The 12,683-nt window shown below is 38.8% G+C and overlaps 1 protein-coding gene across 2 annotated transcripts in view; it reads left to right on the plus strand.

The window, feature by feature from the left end:
• Window positions 1-12,683, plus strand: part of LOC126267383 (PAN2-PAN3 deadenylation complex subunit PAN3) — a 123,821-nt gene that overhangs the window by 18,917 nt on the left and 92,221 nt on the right. For both annotated transcript variants that reach the window (XM_049972568.1, XM_049972569.1), the window contains exon 5: window positions 5,650-5,920. In XM_049972568.1, the coding sequence (XP_049828525.1) occupies window positions 5,650-5,920 (271 nt within the window). The remainder of the gene's footprint in view (window positions 1-5,649; window positions 5,921-12,683) is intronic.

Raw genomic sequence — 12,683 nt, forward strand, 5'->3', positions numbered from 1 at the left:
CTGGATGGTAACTTGCGCGGAGGAACTCAAACACTTGTATTTTACCCCTTGTCTTGAGTTGCATGTATTTCTTGGAGATCAATCACTTCATTATTATTTTATAGGCAGAGCTGTGTGAATATTGGCATTTAGATCTGTTAATGCTCTCCATGTTGATGTGTAAGATTCTAGTGCTGCGTCTAAAATATCTAGGTCCTTTGGTTCTTAAAAGAACTGTTATTGATGTTAGCAGCCATAGTGATGTGGCGTACTAAGAGATCATGAGTATTGTCTAGCACTGAGTGATTTTGCTTGCTTAGTGCCATTCAGGTCATGTGTTGAGTTCAGTGTAATGTTACCTCATGGAAACAGGTGTGCACTGACTTCAGTTGTAGAGAAACAAATGTGTGTGATGAACAGTGATTTTATCTGCCAAGTATGTCCCCCAGAGCCAACAATCATGTGTCCACTAACTTACTACAGTTTTATGCAAAGATAATTTACAGGGAGGCAGAGTGCCACTGAGATTGACATGCCTATTCTGTACATGATGGTGTTTGTTGATATATGTATTGTGCACTCATTGCCTTAGTAAGGGGCTGCTGTTCCTGTCTTTTGTTATTATGGAAGATTAGCAGCAGCATGTGATGCCAAAATCGGAAACCATTAGTATGGGAATACACATTATCCCCACTACCCAAAATGGCTCAACCGGTAAAGCAAGTCTTGTCATTTCTGATACCCACATTGATTTGCTTGTTTTGATCACTGGATGAGAGCACAGGCACTGAATCCATGGGGCCCAAGGCCCCTCAAAAATTTAAGAAAATTATTATTAAAAACAAAGATTCCAAGACTTACCAAGTGGGAAAGCGCCGGTAGATAGGCACAATGAATAAATAGAAACACACACAGAATTTGAGCTTTCGCAACCGGCGGCTGCTTCGTCAGGAAAGAGGGAAGGAAAAGGAAAGATGAAAGGATGTGGGTTTTAAGGGAGAGGGTAAGGAGTCATTCCAATCCCGGGAGCGGAAAGACTTACCTTAGGGGGGAAAAAGGATAGATATATACTCGCGCGCACACACACACACACACACACACACACACACACACACACACACGCACGCACGCATATCCATCCATACATACACAGACACAAGCAGACATATTTAAAGGCAAAGAGTATGGGTAGAGATATAAGTCAAGGCGGAAGTGTGGAGGCAAAGATGATGTTGAATGACAGGTGAGGTATGAGTGGCGGCAACTTGAAATTAGCGGAGATTGAGGCCTGGTGGATAATGAGAAGAGAGGATATATTGAAGGGCGAGTTCCCATCTCCGGAGTTCGGATAGATTGGTGTTGGTGGGATGTATCCAGATAACTCGGACGGTGTAACACTGTGCCAAGATGTGCTGGCTGTGCACCAAGGCATGTTTAGCCACAGTGTGATCCTCATTACCAACAAACACTGTCTGCCTGTGTCCGTTCATGCGAATGGACAGTTTGTTGCTGGTCATTCCCACATAGAAAGCTTCACAGTGTAGGCAGGTCAGTTGGTAAATCATGTGGGTGTTTTCACACGTGGCTCTGCCTTTGATCGTGTACACCTTCTGGGTTACAGGACTGGAGTAGGTGGTGGTGGGAGGGTGCATAGGACAGGTTTTACACCGGCAGCGGTTGCAAGGGTAGGAGCCATAGGGTAGGGAAGGTGATTTGGGGATTTCATAGGGATGAACCAAGAGGTTACGAAGGTTAGGTGGACGGCGGAAAGACACTCTTGGTGGAGTAGGGAGGATTTCATGTGGCTAAACATGCCTTGGTGCACAGCCAGCACATCTTGGCACAGTGTTACACCGTCCGAGTTATCTGGATACTTCCCACCAACACCAATCTATCCGAACTCCGGAGATGGGAACTCGCCCTTCAATATATCCTCTCTTCTTGTTATCCACCAGGCCTCAATCTCCGCTAATTTCAAGTTGCCGCCACTCATACCTCACCTGTCATTCAACATCATCTTTGCCTCCACACTTCCGCCTTGACTTATATCTCTACCCATACTCTTTGCCTTTAAATATGTCTGCTTGTGTCTGTGTATGTATGGATGGATGGATATGTGTGTGTGTGTGTGTGCGTGCGTGCGTGCGTGCGCGCGTGCGTGCGCGCGTGCGCGCGCGAGCATATACCTATCATTTTTCCCCCTAAGGTAAGTCTTTCCGCTCCCGAGATTGGAATGACTCCTTACCCTCTCCCTTAAAACCCACATCCTTTCATCTTTCCTTTTCCTTCCCTCTTTCCTGACGAAGCAGCCGCCGGTTGCGAAAGCTCAAATTCTGTGTGTGTGTGTGTGTGTGTGTGTGTGTGTGTGTGTGTGTGTGTGTGTGTATTTATTCATTGTGCCTATCTACCGGCGCTTTCCCACTTGGTAAGTCTTGGAATCTTTATTTTTAATATATTCTTTCCCACGTGGAAGTTTCTTTCTATTTTATTTACATCATCATTAATAAGAAAATTATTAGTTACATGCTTTGTAAAATCACAAAATTATGTTGGAATTTTTTATTTCCCTTGTTTGACGGTAGTTACCTTTCAAAATACATTTAGTAATGAGTTAAAACAAATAATTTACAATAGTAAGCAGGTTAACTGAAAAAAGGTGGTGTGAATCATGATAGTGTTACGGTGCTGCGGGCACACTTAGAATTTGTTCATGTGCGCAAACCTTCGGGTAAAGTCTGGTGCCAGCAGGCCAGTGCTGCAGCTGCAGCAACAGCAAAAGGATTGGAGCAGAAGCACTTGGAACCCTCCGCCTCGCATCGCCCTGACGCTTTGAGACATTGCGACGCCACAGCTATATAAGGCCCACCCTGCTGTCGCAGTCATTCGGTGTGGATAGTTTCGTTCAGTGCATGTTGCAGACATGTTTAGTCTTCCAACTTTAGTGACTTGTGGACTATTTTATATGACTATATTTTATTCGTTTACCTTAATCTCTGTGTATTGTGAATTAAGTTTGCAATGGATAAATTGGTTACCAAAAAGCCGTGCTTGGGAGTTGATGATACTGCAAGTCAATCTCCAACAATTATTGTGTCATCAGTTGTTTCGTCATCTTTGGGTGAGAACCGTTCGCAGCTGAAACCTGGACAATCCAGTAAGGGAAGATTATTTCAGAAGTCTTAGTTGATAGAATATGAAGCACCTACCGAAAAAGTTTTTTGCAAAACCTACAAAGAGGCAGATGCTAAAAATCTATTACAATTTTCTTCAAAAAAAGAAGATGCATTTACTTCCATAGGGTTTTCTAAATGGAAAAAGGCATTGGAAAAATTCCATACTCATGAAAATACGTTTACCCATAAAAAAGGTGTTCTGAAACTTAAGTCTATTACTAACCGAAGTGTGGCTTAGCTCTTGAGATTTTCTGCAGAGGACAAAACAGAGGCAGGTTACAAATGTTCAGGCTGGCTACCTTGAGTCAGTGTTACAATTCAAGACGATTCATTTTATGTCTTTACTGCCATGCAATGAACCCAGTAGAAAATGTCAATGAAAGTATTCAATGCCCTCATCTAAGTGTTGCTGATCTGGAAAAAATATATGTGGGCTTGATTTGTATATTGAATGGAAGGCATGATAGTTTTGAAGACTTTTGGGAATTGCGTTTAGAAGAAAAACCTTTACAAGTTGATGATCCTTCGCTTCCTCGGAATCAAAGTATACCAAAGAAGTATGAAAACAATGAAGCCAGCTCACTGCACACTTAAAAAACCCCAAAGAGATAATACAAAGCTAAAAACTACAAAGCTATTTACATTGAAGTTTGTAAAAAGGTGCAGTCTTGCATTACTGAGAGGTTTGCTTCAACTGGACTCAGAGAGGTCATTGCAGTTGAAGAAGAGTGCTTGCTTTTAGTAAACTTGGGAAAATCAACTGAGTTTTTCAAAAATGATCTAAAAAAAACCATGCCTAATGTAAGGAAGTACATAACACAAGAGCCTGCAGTTGGGGAAATGTTATGTGAAGTAGTAAAGTGCATTAAGCTTCTCCAAGTAGTTCCAATCATGACAGCAACAGCAGACTGAGTTCATATCTCCGATCAACAATGGTATAGAAGTGATAGAATAACTTGGCTGATCTTCATGCCCACCAAGATGTTTTGGATGAATTGGATATCTGACCAGTCATCAATGACTTCATATGCAGTAATCCAGTCAGGCAGTCGACATTTGCACCTTTCTAAAGACACACTAGCCCTAATAACAGCATTTAGAAGAGTATTAAAAATCTTTATGAAATAGAAAATTAAATACAAACATAATGTTAAAATTTCGGGTTCGAAATATTAGTACTAGTGTAGTACTTGTATTACTATATTACTGTATTAGTTATTTTCAAATTCCTAAGTATTTTTAGGGTGTAAAAACCAATTGAAACCCGCTATTTACATACTTTTGATTGAAAGTATTAGGCATACTGTATTAACTTTATTAACTATATTGAAGCATTAACTTTGAGATATTGTTTTTATTTAATAAACCCTGAGCCTTATTCAGAGTAAGCTTAAATTAGCTATTTCACTTATTAATCAAAGTGCTGTTACCGTGTGACAGCAATGTTTTATTCTTTTAATGCTAGTTTAGGATTTATTTAAATATAATTTAAGCCTTTTCAGAGCTATATATTCACTGTTCTATAATAGTCTATAAGCATGATTATTACTGTAAATTAAATTAGCTTTTTATGAAAATACCATGTGTGTTTATTTCTTGTTTCTTTTTTCAAAGCCAAAAAATGTGTGAGGCTTGTCAAGTTTCCTGGAGTGTCAAGATATCGAGAGCCAATTTTCGGGGTTCTAATGTTGATCATATGACTCTAAAATGCTTAAAAATCTTTAGAACTCACTATTTTTCATCTAAAATTTAGAAAATTTCCCAGGGCGTTACCCCCAGTATGCCCCCCACCCCCAATATTTTTTGTAAGTCAGTGCCCCTGGATGAGAGACAGTTAATGATGCTGTTGGTGACTTGTGGAGAAAATTCTCAAATTGAGTTAACCTCTCTCAGCAGCCATAATGTTGCTTGACATTAATATGCAGCCACACCTGACCATCTGCATGTGTACATTGTTGTGGTCGCTTTATGTTGGAATCACTGGACTTAACACTTTGATTTTCAGTACTTTATATTTTGGAAGTAGCTCTTAGTCTCAACTGAACAGATGTCCAGCACACTGACACTACATTGTCACAGAGGCTTGATACAGATGCCTTCTATGCATGCATCAATACTTACTATACTGACTGAATAAATGCCTAAACCAGAATGTTAATCTATGTGAGATGACGTTTGTCTGTGACAGCTCTTGTTGCTTATTTTTTGAACAGGGCATAACTTCTCATTATAGTCCAATAAATATATGGTTTAGATGTGAGATGTTACAGTACTTATGGAAGCTGTTTGTTACTGTTATTGTTCACAATAAACGTAATCCCTTTCTACTGTGTCATGTCGACACACTTGGTGCAAGTTAGTAAGTTCCCTTTGCCACTTAGTGTAGTACTGTTTTGTGTTTTGCATAGTGAGTAGTTTTTTTGTGTGTGGTTCTTAACTGATCACTTACAGTTTTGAAATAAGAGCTTTATGGAATATCATTCTATTGCCATTGCAGGAAAATGTTGGAGGAACAACATATTTTTATCCTGCATCGGGTGGGGAAAACAGCAGCTTAAACAGCAGTGGTCTGAGTTTGAATTCAAACACTTCAGTTTCTTCAGTGGTTCTGCCTAGTTTTCATATGTATCCAGGGACTCCAACCCATTTGCACCCTGTTCCACAAAGCAAGGCTGGTAGTGGATTTTATATAGCAGAAGAACTGCGTCTAGAAGCCCTGCATAGAAATGCTCTTGTACTTTCTCAGCCTGATCCAGACCAGTATCCAGGTAACATTCCATATAATTGTATGCGGTACTATAATTTTGTGTCTAGTTGTGTGTGCCTCTAGTGCTCTGCATATAACTGTCATTACTTGGTATACCAATTAATATTATTATTATTAATCAACATCATATTCATTATGTTTACTGCATTAATAACAAATGATGACAAATGTGCCATTGTGGAATTTCATTTGTATATAACCCTGAGCCTTTTGGAGTTCCAGTATTCAAATGCCTACATTAACATATTACATATTGCATGATATCAGCATTGTTTCGTTTGATGTTGTGTTGCATGAGAAATATTTTGCGGTTGGCACTACTTTTGACCTATATATGTGGATGAAACAGATTAGCAAGCCTTTTGTGTGATAAAAATGTAGGGTTATTTATTCGCAAGGTAAAAAAGTTATGGGGTATGCTGACTTACATGGGCTGCAGTTTCAGCTTCTGTAATCCTTTTATTGTAAAGATTATTTTTTTCCAAAAAACTCAAATGCTTCACACCGTAAAACAGTGTGGAATATGTCATTAATGCCATTCACTGTTGTACATGAATATGTACAAATTTTCCAGATTTTTACAATTGCAGCCCATTATCAAGGAGTCTAGCATAGGCCATCCAGTCAAAATTTTTGCCGATGTTAATAATTGTATGTATTAATTATTTATTCCTAGTACTTATATACATTTTGGCCCAGAAATGCTAATTTAAAAAAAAGAAGTTACCACTCGTGCTGCTGCTACTACTAGTACAACAACTAGTTTCTACTATTTCACAGCTACAACAGAAACACCATAATCAGTTACCCAGCTACTAATACTAACGTTAGTGCGAAAGATTCAGTTCATTTATTAGGGTCACCTAAACTGTTGACATTTGTTTCTACTGCTGGATCTGTCTCGTACTACCTCGGTCAACAGCCATTGTCTGCGGGATTCCTTGTGCATAGTGCAGCATGTCAGCAGCATTTCCACTGTAACATCTTAGAATACCACTTTCATGATCACTTGCGCCATTGCAATACAAATTCTTCGAAAACTGTTTCATTCAGTGGTCACGGACCTCGTTTGCCTTCTCTCCATATGTAAAGTAATCCATAATAGCTGGGATGGCTGCATGTTGTTGTGCTGTTGAGTGCTTCTTGAAGTTTTTCTTGGCCTTCCTGAAAACTGCAGCTGCAATATCATCCAAGGTGCATCAGATTGACTCGTTCCTCAGTGCTGCTTTGGGATCCAGCATCCTTAATGCCTGAGAACCATTAGTTGCTTTGTCGTCGAAGAGCACACAGTCCCACAGTGTGTGTTCTGGAGTGCCCATACTGCCACAGGTGCAACTATAATTAAGCTGTCTTTTGATTTTGTGCAGATACGTAGCATATGGGTCATGACCTGTCAGGTAATGTCTAACTCTGCAAGATGGCTGAATATATCTCACTTTTAGCCTCTCCGTGATGTCATGGAGAAATTTAAATGTTCTCATTTTTATGATTTGTAAGTCCAGTGGGCATATTTCTAGAATTGCTACCAGTGCATCATTTGAGGTAATGAGATAGGCACCGATTAATCTTCGTAATATTCCTCGTTGAAATCTTCTGACTGATGCAGCTGGCATCACAAGGTGCAATCGATGAGCTCAAATGCTCGCAACATATCCTGCAACTGATGCTAGTATATACTGGTGGTTACTCTGATTGATTTCAAGGAAAGCTGAAATAGCCCATGTGCAGTAGCTATGATTTTGTGCACCAGGTGTGTGCTTTTTCTGCCTGCCTTCTCTATATGATGTGCAAAATAACATCATTTGTACAGGAATACCCCTAAATGTCTCGTTACTACTCTTTTTCTAATCGTTACATCAGTTAATTGTATTTTAGGATTTCTTGCTAGATTCCCTTTCAGCATGAGATACAAAGTTTTGGGAGGTGTGTGTGATGGTTTGACACTTCAACACCATCATCCAAGTACTATCCTTCAAGGTCATGGAGTGCTGCATTACATTTGTTTTCTACAGTATTTCTGGATTCGGCACTTACGATGAACAAGAAGTCATATGCAAATGTTACCAGCCTGCTTACATTACCACTGTCATGTAAAACTTCTGTTATATGGGCTCCAATTTTGCACCCAAAACTCTGGGCTTCACACTAATACCTGTGGAAAGCGTTTTGTTATGTTCTTCATCAATTCCTGTCCTGGGCATATCAGAGGTGCACATCTCCTGAGGTGGTAGGCTCTAAGGTTGTTGTACAGCACATTAGGGCACTCCAGCTCCCAGAGAAAGACAGTCACCAAAGGTTATCAAAAGCACCAGTTGTATCAGTCATCACTATTAGAGCGTACATAGAATGATTGTCTGTTGCTAGCGACACTGCCTTATTAATTGGGTCTTCAGTTGACTTGCTGCTTCTATACATGTACTGTTGAGAGTGCATCCCATGTAGCAGTCTGTGATCTTGCAATCTTTTGTGTTATTGATTTTCCAATAACTTACCAGAACATTCAGAAGACAGATTGGTCTGTAGGGTGTTGGTATAATTGGTCCCTCTTGTCTTGCCTTTTATTGGTAATCACCACCTCAGCATTCTTCCATGATACAAGGGCCCTTCCTTTCAAGAACCACTTCTACATTTCACACAAGTAGATATCAAATTGTCATTTAAAGCTTGTATTACTTCGGCAGGGATCCTATCTGGTTCTTTAGATGTTTTTCAGTTTTACAATTATTTACCCAGTTTCTTCATGTGAAAAGGAGTTCACAAACTTATTGTTTCTACAGTCTTCCCATAACATTGTTTCTAAACTATGACGTTAGGGAGCACTTACGTAAATAAGTAGAAGTGTTATATATACATACTAAGGCCAGGCACAAATTGAGATGCCCATAGCACGAGTGGTGCAACGCACATTTTTCTAACTTCACGGGTTCAAGTGGGCTACGCAGATTGGGTCATGACGAGATGGTGAGATGACTCTTGCCTATACCTGGTAAAGTGGTATGGTTGTGGCACAGTTTATTAACCACATTAGCGATGTGAGATATGTGAGATGGGGAGTGGGAAAGCAGTCTTCCCATATGGACAGTAGTAGTATTGGCCATGTGAAAAATATTACCGTACTATTGGCCATTGTCATTGAGTATTGTTTTGTTTGTCACCATTTAAGCTATTTATCTTTTTTCATTAGTACATTATATTTTTCAGTTATTTATATCTGTGTAGTTTTGCTATTTTGTTTTGTTATTTTCGTCTTTTGTCAAGAACAATTCACAGTTCAATGACTGATGAGCCATTAGACACTGGGATTATATCTTCTGCCTTGACAATGTCTTCAGATCCCAAAATCAATAGCCCATTCATTGTTGGAGTCGTGAAATAGTAAGGTATACTATAAAATCACATGATCAAGAAGCAAAGAAATTTTAAATATATAGTGAAAAAAGGTTGTCTGTGGGCTGCATAATATGCTGTTGTATCTGTATGATCTATTACAAACATTTGAAAAGTGGGAGTTTCCACAAGTTTATTTTCTCTGTGCTACTGATAGAAAGGATCCTAGATAAGAAGTATGCAAGATTCACTGTGATTACTTGGGTATGGATGTAATTAGAGGTATCATACTACATGAATGTGGACATCAAATTTTCACTGTATGCTAGAAACAGTCAAGAAGCTCCAATGAATGTCAATGTTCATTCTTTCAGCATGAATGAACTGATTGCACAACAGGCTAAACAAATGAGGAAGGTGGTCACTATTATTCTGAAAGTACCAATAAACTGAAACAGTGTGGTGATTTGATACATTTAATTTGCTTAAATGTATTGCTGGTGAAGGTGGGCTTGAATTTATGGCATTGTTTTTGAACGATGCAATGCAGAGAGCTTTGCTGTACAAAATATCCTTTCATAAACTGCACATTGCCAGTTTGGCAAAGATGTAGGTGTGTAATTAGTATCCGGAATGTGCGTGTCACTCCATTTGAAGGGCGCACTTGTCGTACATGTCTCAATATGTGCAGGTTCTGCACTGTACATGTGGAACATGCACATCATGCTGTTAATCTCATGTCATTTCACACATGCTATACACATCTCCATTTGCATTTGGCATGAATGAAGGTAAAAATAAGGGATGTTGTTAATAAGTATGATTTGCAGTACCTGTGTTGTTAAGAAGAATGTTGCAATGTTCCTTATACATTTCCTGTATTGTTAAGAAGAGTGATAGAGAGGGTGGGGCCACCGTTGTGTCCATAGCCATCTACTTGTAATGATATATTGAATGGTATATTGTTAACAGATTACATATTTTGAGGAACTATCAAAAAAGTCCAATTTGAAAGTGAATAAGTGCTGTAGAATAATTTTTTACTTCTTTGTGGAGCAACTGTAAACATAATTAAATTTTAATGAAAAGCAGTCCAGGTTTTAATAGATATTTTTTTATTATTTTTTATTCCGTTAACTGGATTCAGTCTATAAGACCATCCTCAGACCACAGTTCAACATGACACGAGGAGCCAATGCACAAATCTGCTGTGTAGTACCGACTGGTGATGTCATGAGTCTACAGTATGTGGCTTGTACCAGTCGCTACTGCACAGCAGTCCCATGCATCAGCCCCTCACATCATCTGGAAACATGGCCTGAGGATGGTTTTATAGACCAAACCTGCTTAACAGAATTAAAAATAAAAAAGTATTGTGATCTGAACTGCTTTTTATTAAAACTGCTGTTTATTTAAGCAATAGTGTATTTTTGAACTATTTGAAATAAGTTTTATAGCAAGGCAGTTGTAAGTTGTAAATTTTCCCGTGTCATTCATTTACTCATCATGCTCCACTGATTAATTCAGCCACTCTTTGTGAACATACACACCTTTTTGTTTGTCCATCAACTGTCACTTTTATCTAAATACTTTTGGTACCACATCTTGTCTTGTCCTGCTTCTATCCCCCTACCCCTCATGCATCCCATTTCTTTACCATATATCATCTCTTTCAGTGATTTTGTTTCTTTTATATGCCCTTAAGATTCTGCTTGCAAGCAATCTCATATTTCAAGATTTTAAATGTAATTCAATGTCTTACTGTGTTTTGGACAGGTTTCTGTCCTTTGTTCTATCTTTGCCAACTTCAACATTTGAAAAAGGTTGGAAGGCACTGAGTATTCTGTGCAAAGAATTATAGAGAGGCTTCCTTGTTGTATCTTGATTCTGTCATGCCTGTCCTTTGTAATTAAGAAAAATACTTTTACTAATATATTGTGTTTTTTTGGTTCCATTATTTGGACACCCCATTCTTTGTTATCAATTTAAATAAATACCTCTTATTTTAAACTTATTTCTCATGTATTTGGCATGTTGTGTACCACATGTTGGCTGTTGGCTCCAGTTAACTTTTAGTGTATTAAAATCTTTCCTGATGTTCAGAATTTTGAAGTTTTATCTATTTGATTTTGATTTCAAAGGTAGCAAAGCCATGCTTATCAGATAATTTGAATTGTTAGTTTTGTTTCCCAACTTATAGTAGAATATACTATTTTTACTTCTTAATACTTTTCTTTTTTTTTAACAGAAATAAAAAATTTTGTAGTAGTTTCTCATTTAGTACTTCCTTTACTAACCAGTTTGTCTTTTTGCTCTTGTTTGATTGATCTCCTATTTTTGAAATTTGCCACATTGTTTACCAATTATATCATAAACATTGCTCATTGCTCTGATGTATTGTCCACAGTCACAGCTGTTGGCGGCCAGTAAATACTGGTGTGCCAAACTTAACGACAAGAATAACTTCTGCATAATGTGTCACTGTTAAGTAACATAGCTCGATGAAACTTGAGTGATATGTAGAAAGGAGTGCTATGGTACAATAAAGAAGGTAATCGAAAGAAATTACCAATGAGACAAGCAGAAATGACACTTTTATTCAAAGACAATAACTATACTTAATTTACTGCAGTTTGTGATGCTCTATTGAACTTTTACAAAAAGTGGGACTTGGTTCTTCATAGGGTTTGTGATCACCACGGACGGAAATACATGCTCTGCATCGCGCTCCCATGCTGGCCATAGGATTGGTAAGAAGTTCTTGTGGTTGGGTATTCCATTGCTCCACCAGCACATTTGACAATTGCTGGATGGTTGTTGGTGCTGTTGACACGCTGCAATGTGGGTTCCTGTCACTTCAGTCTGACAGGAAATAAGACTGACACAGCTGCCAGGGCTGCAGACCTCTTACCTCAGCTCGCTAATTTTTACATTCCCTCTGATGATCTCTGCGTTGCCATCTGTCAGCAGGTGGTTTCACTTCGGCATCACCACTGCTCCTCCCTTCATGGGAACAAGCTATAGGTTATTAAGCCTCTTCCAGTGGCTTGGATAACCTCCTCTCAGCCCTCTTGTGGTTAGGAGATCATTTTAGCTAGGTTGTGTATTGGGTACTGTCTTTTAGCCATCGCCATTTGTTAAGGGGTGCTCTCCCACCACTTTGTACTCATTGCACTCAAACTTTGACAGTATGCCTTTTCTTGATGGAATGCCCCCCCCCCCCCCCTTCCTCCTTTTTTTTTAAATTTAAGTCGGAGGAATGGGCAGGCTAGTCCAGTTGCCGAATATCCTCATATCAAGAACTCATCCACATTGGTTGTTCGATGTGATAATGCATTATAATCCACAAAATTTAAGTCATCCATGAAAAGACCTTAATGGGGAAGAAGTACAGGGTGATGATAATGTTGATTGGTGAATGTACCGTGTTAAAAAAT

This window comes from Schistocerca gregaria, chromosome 4 (assembly GCF_023897955.1).
Source record: "Schistocerca gregaria isolate iqSchGreg1 chromosome 4, iqSchGreg1.2, whole genome shotgun sequence".
Lineage (NCBI taxonomy): Eukaryota > Metazoa > Arthropoda > Insecta > Orthoptera > Acrididae > Schistocerca > Schistocerca gregaria.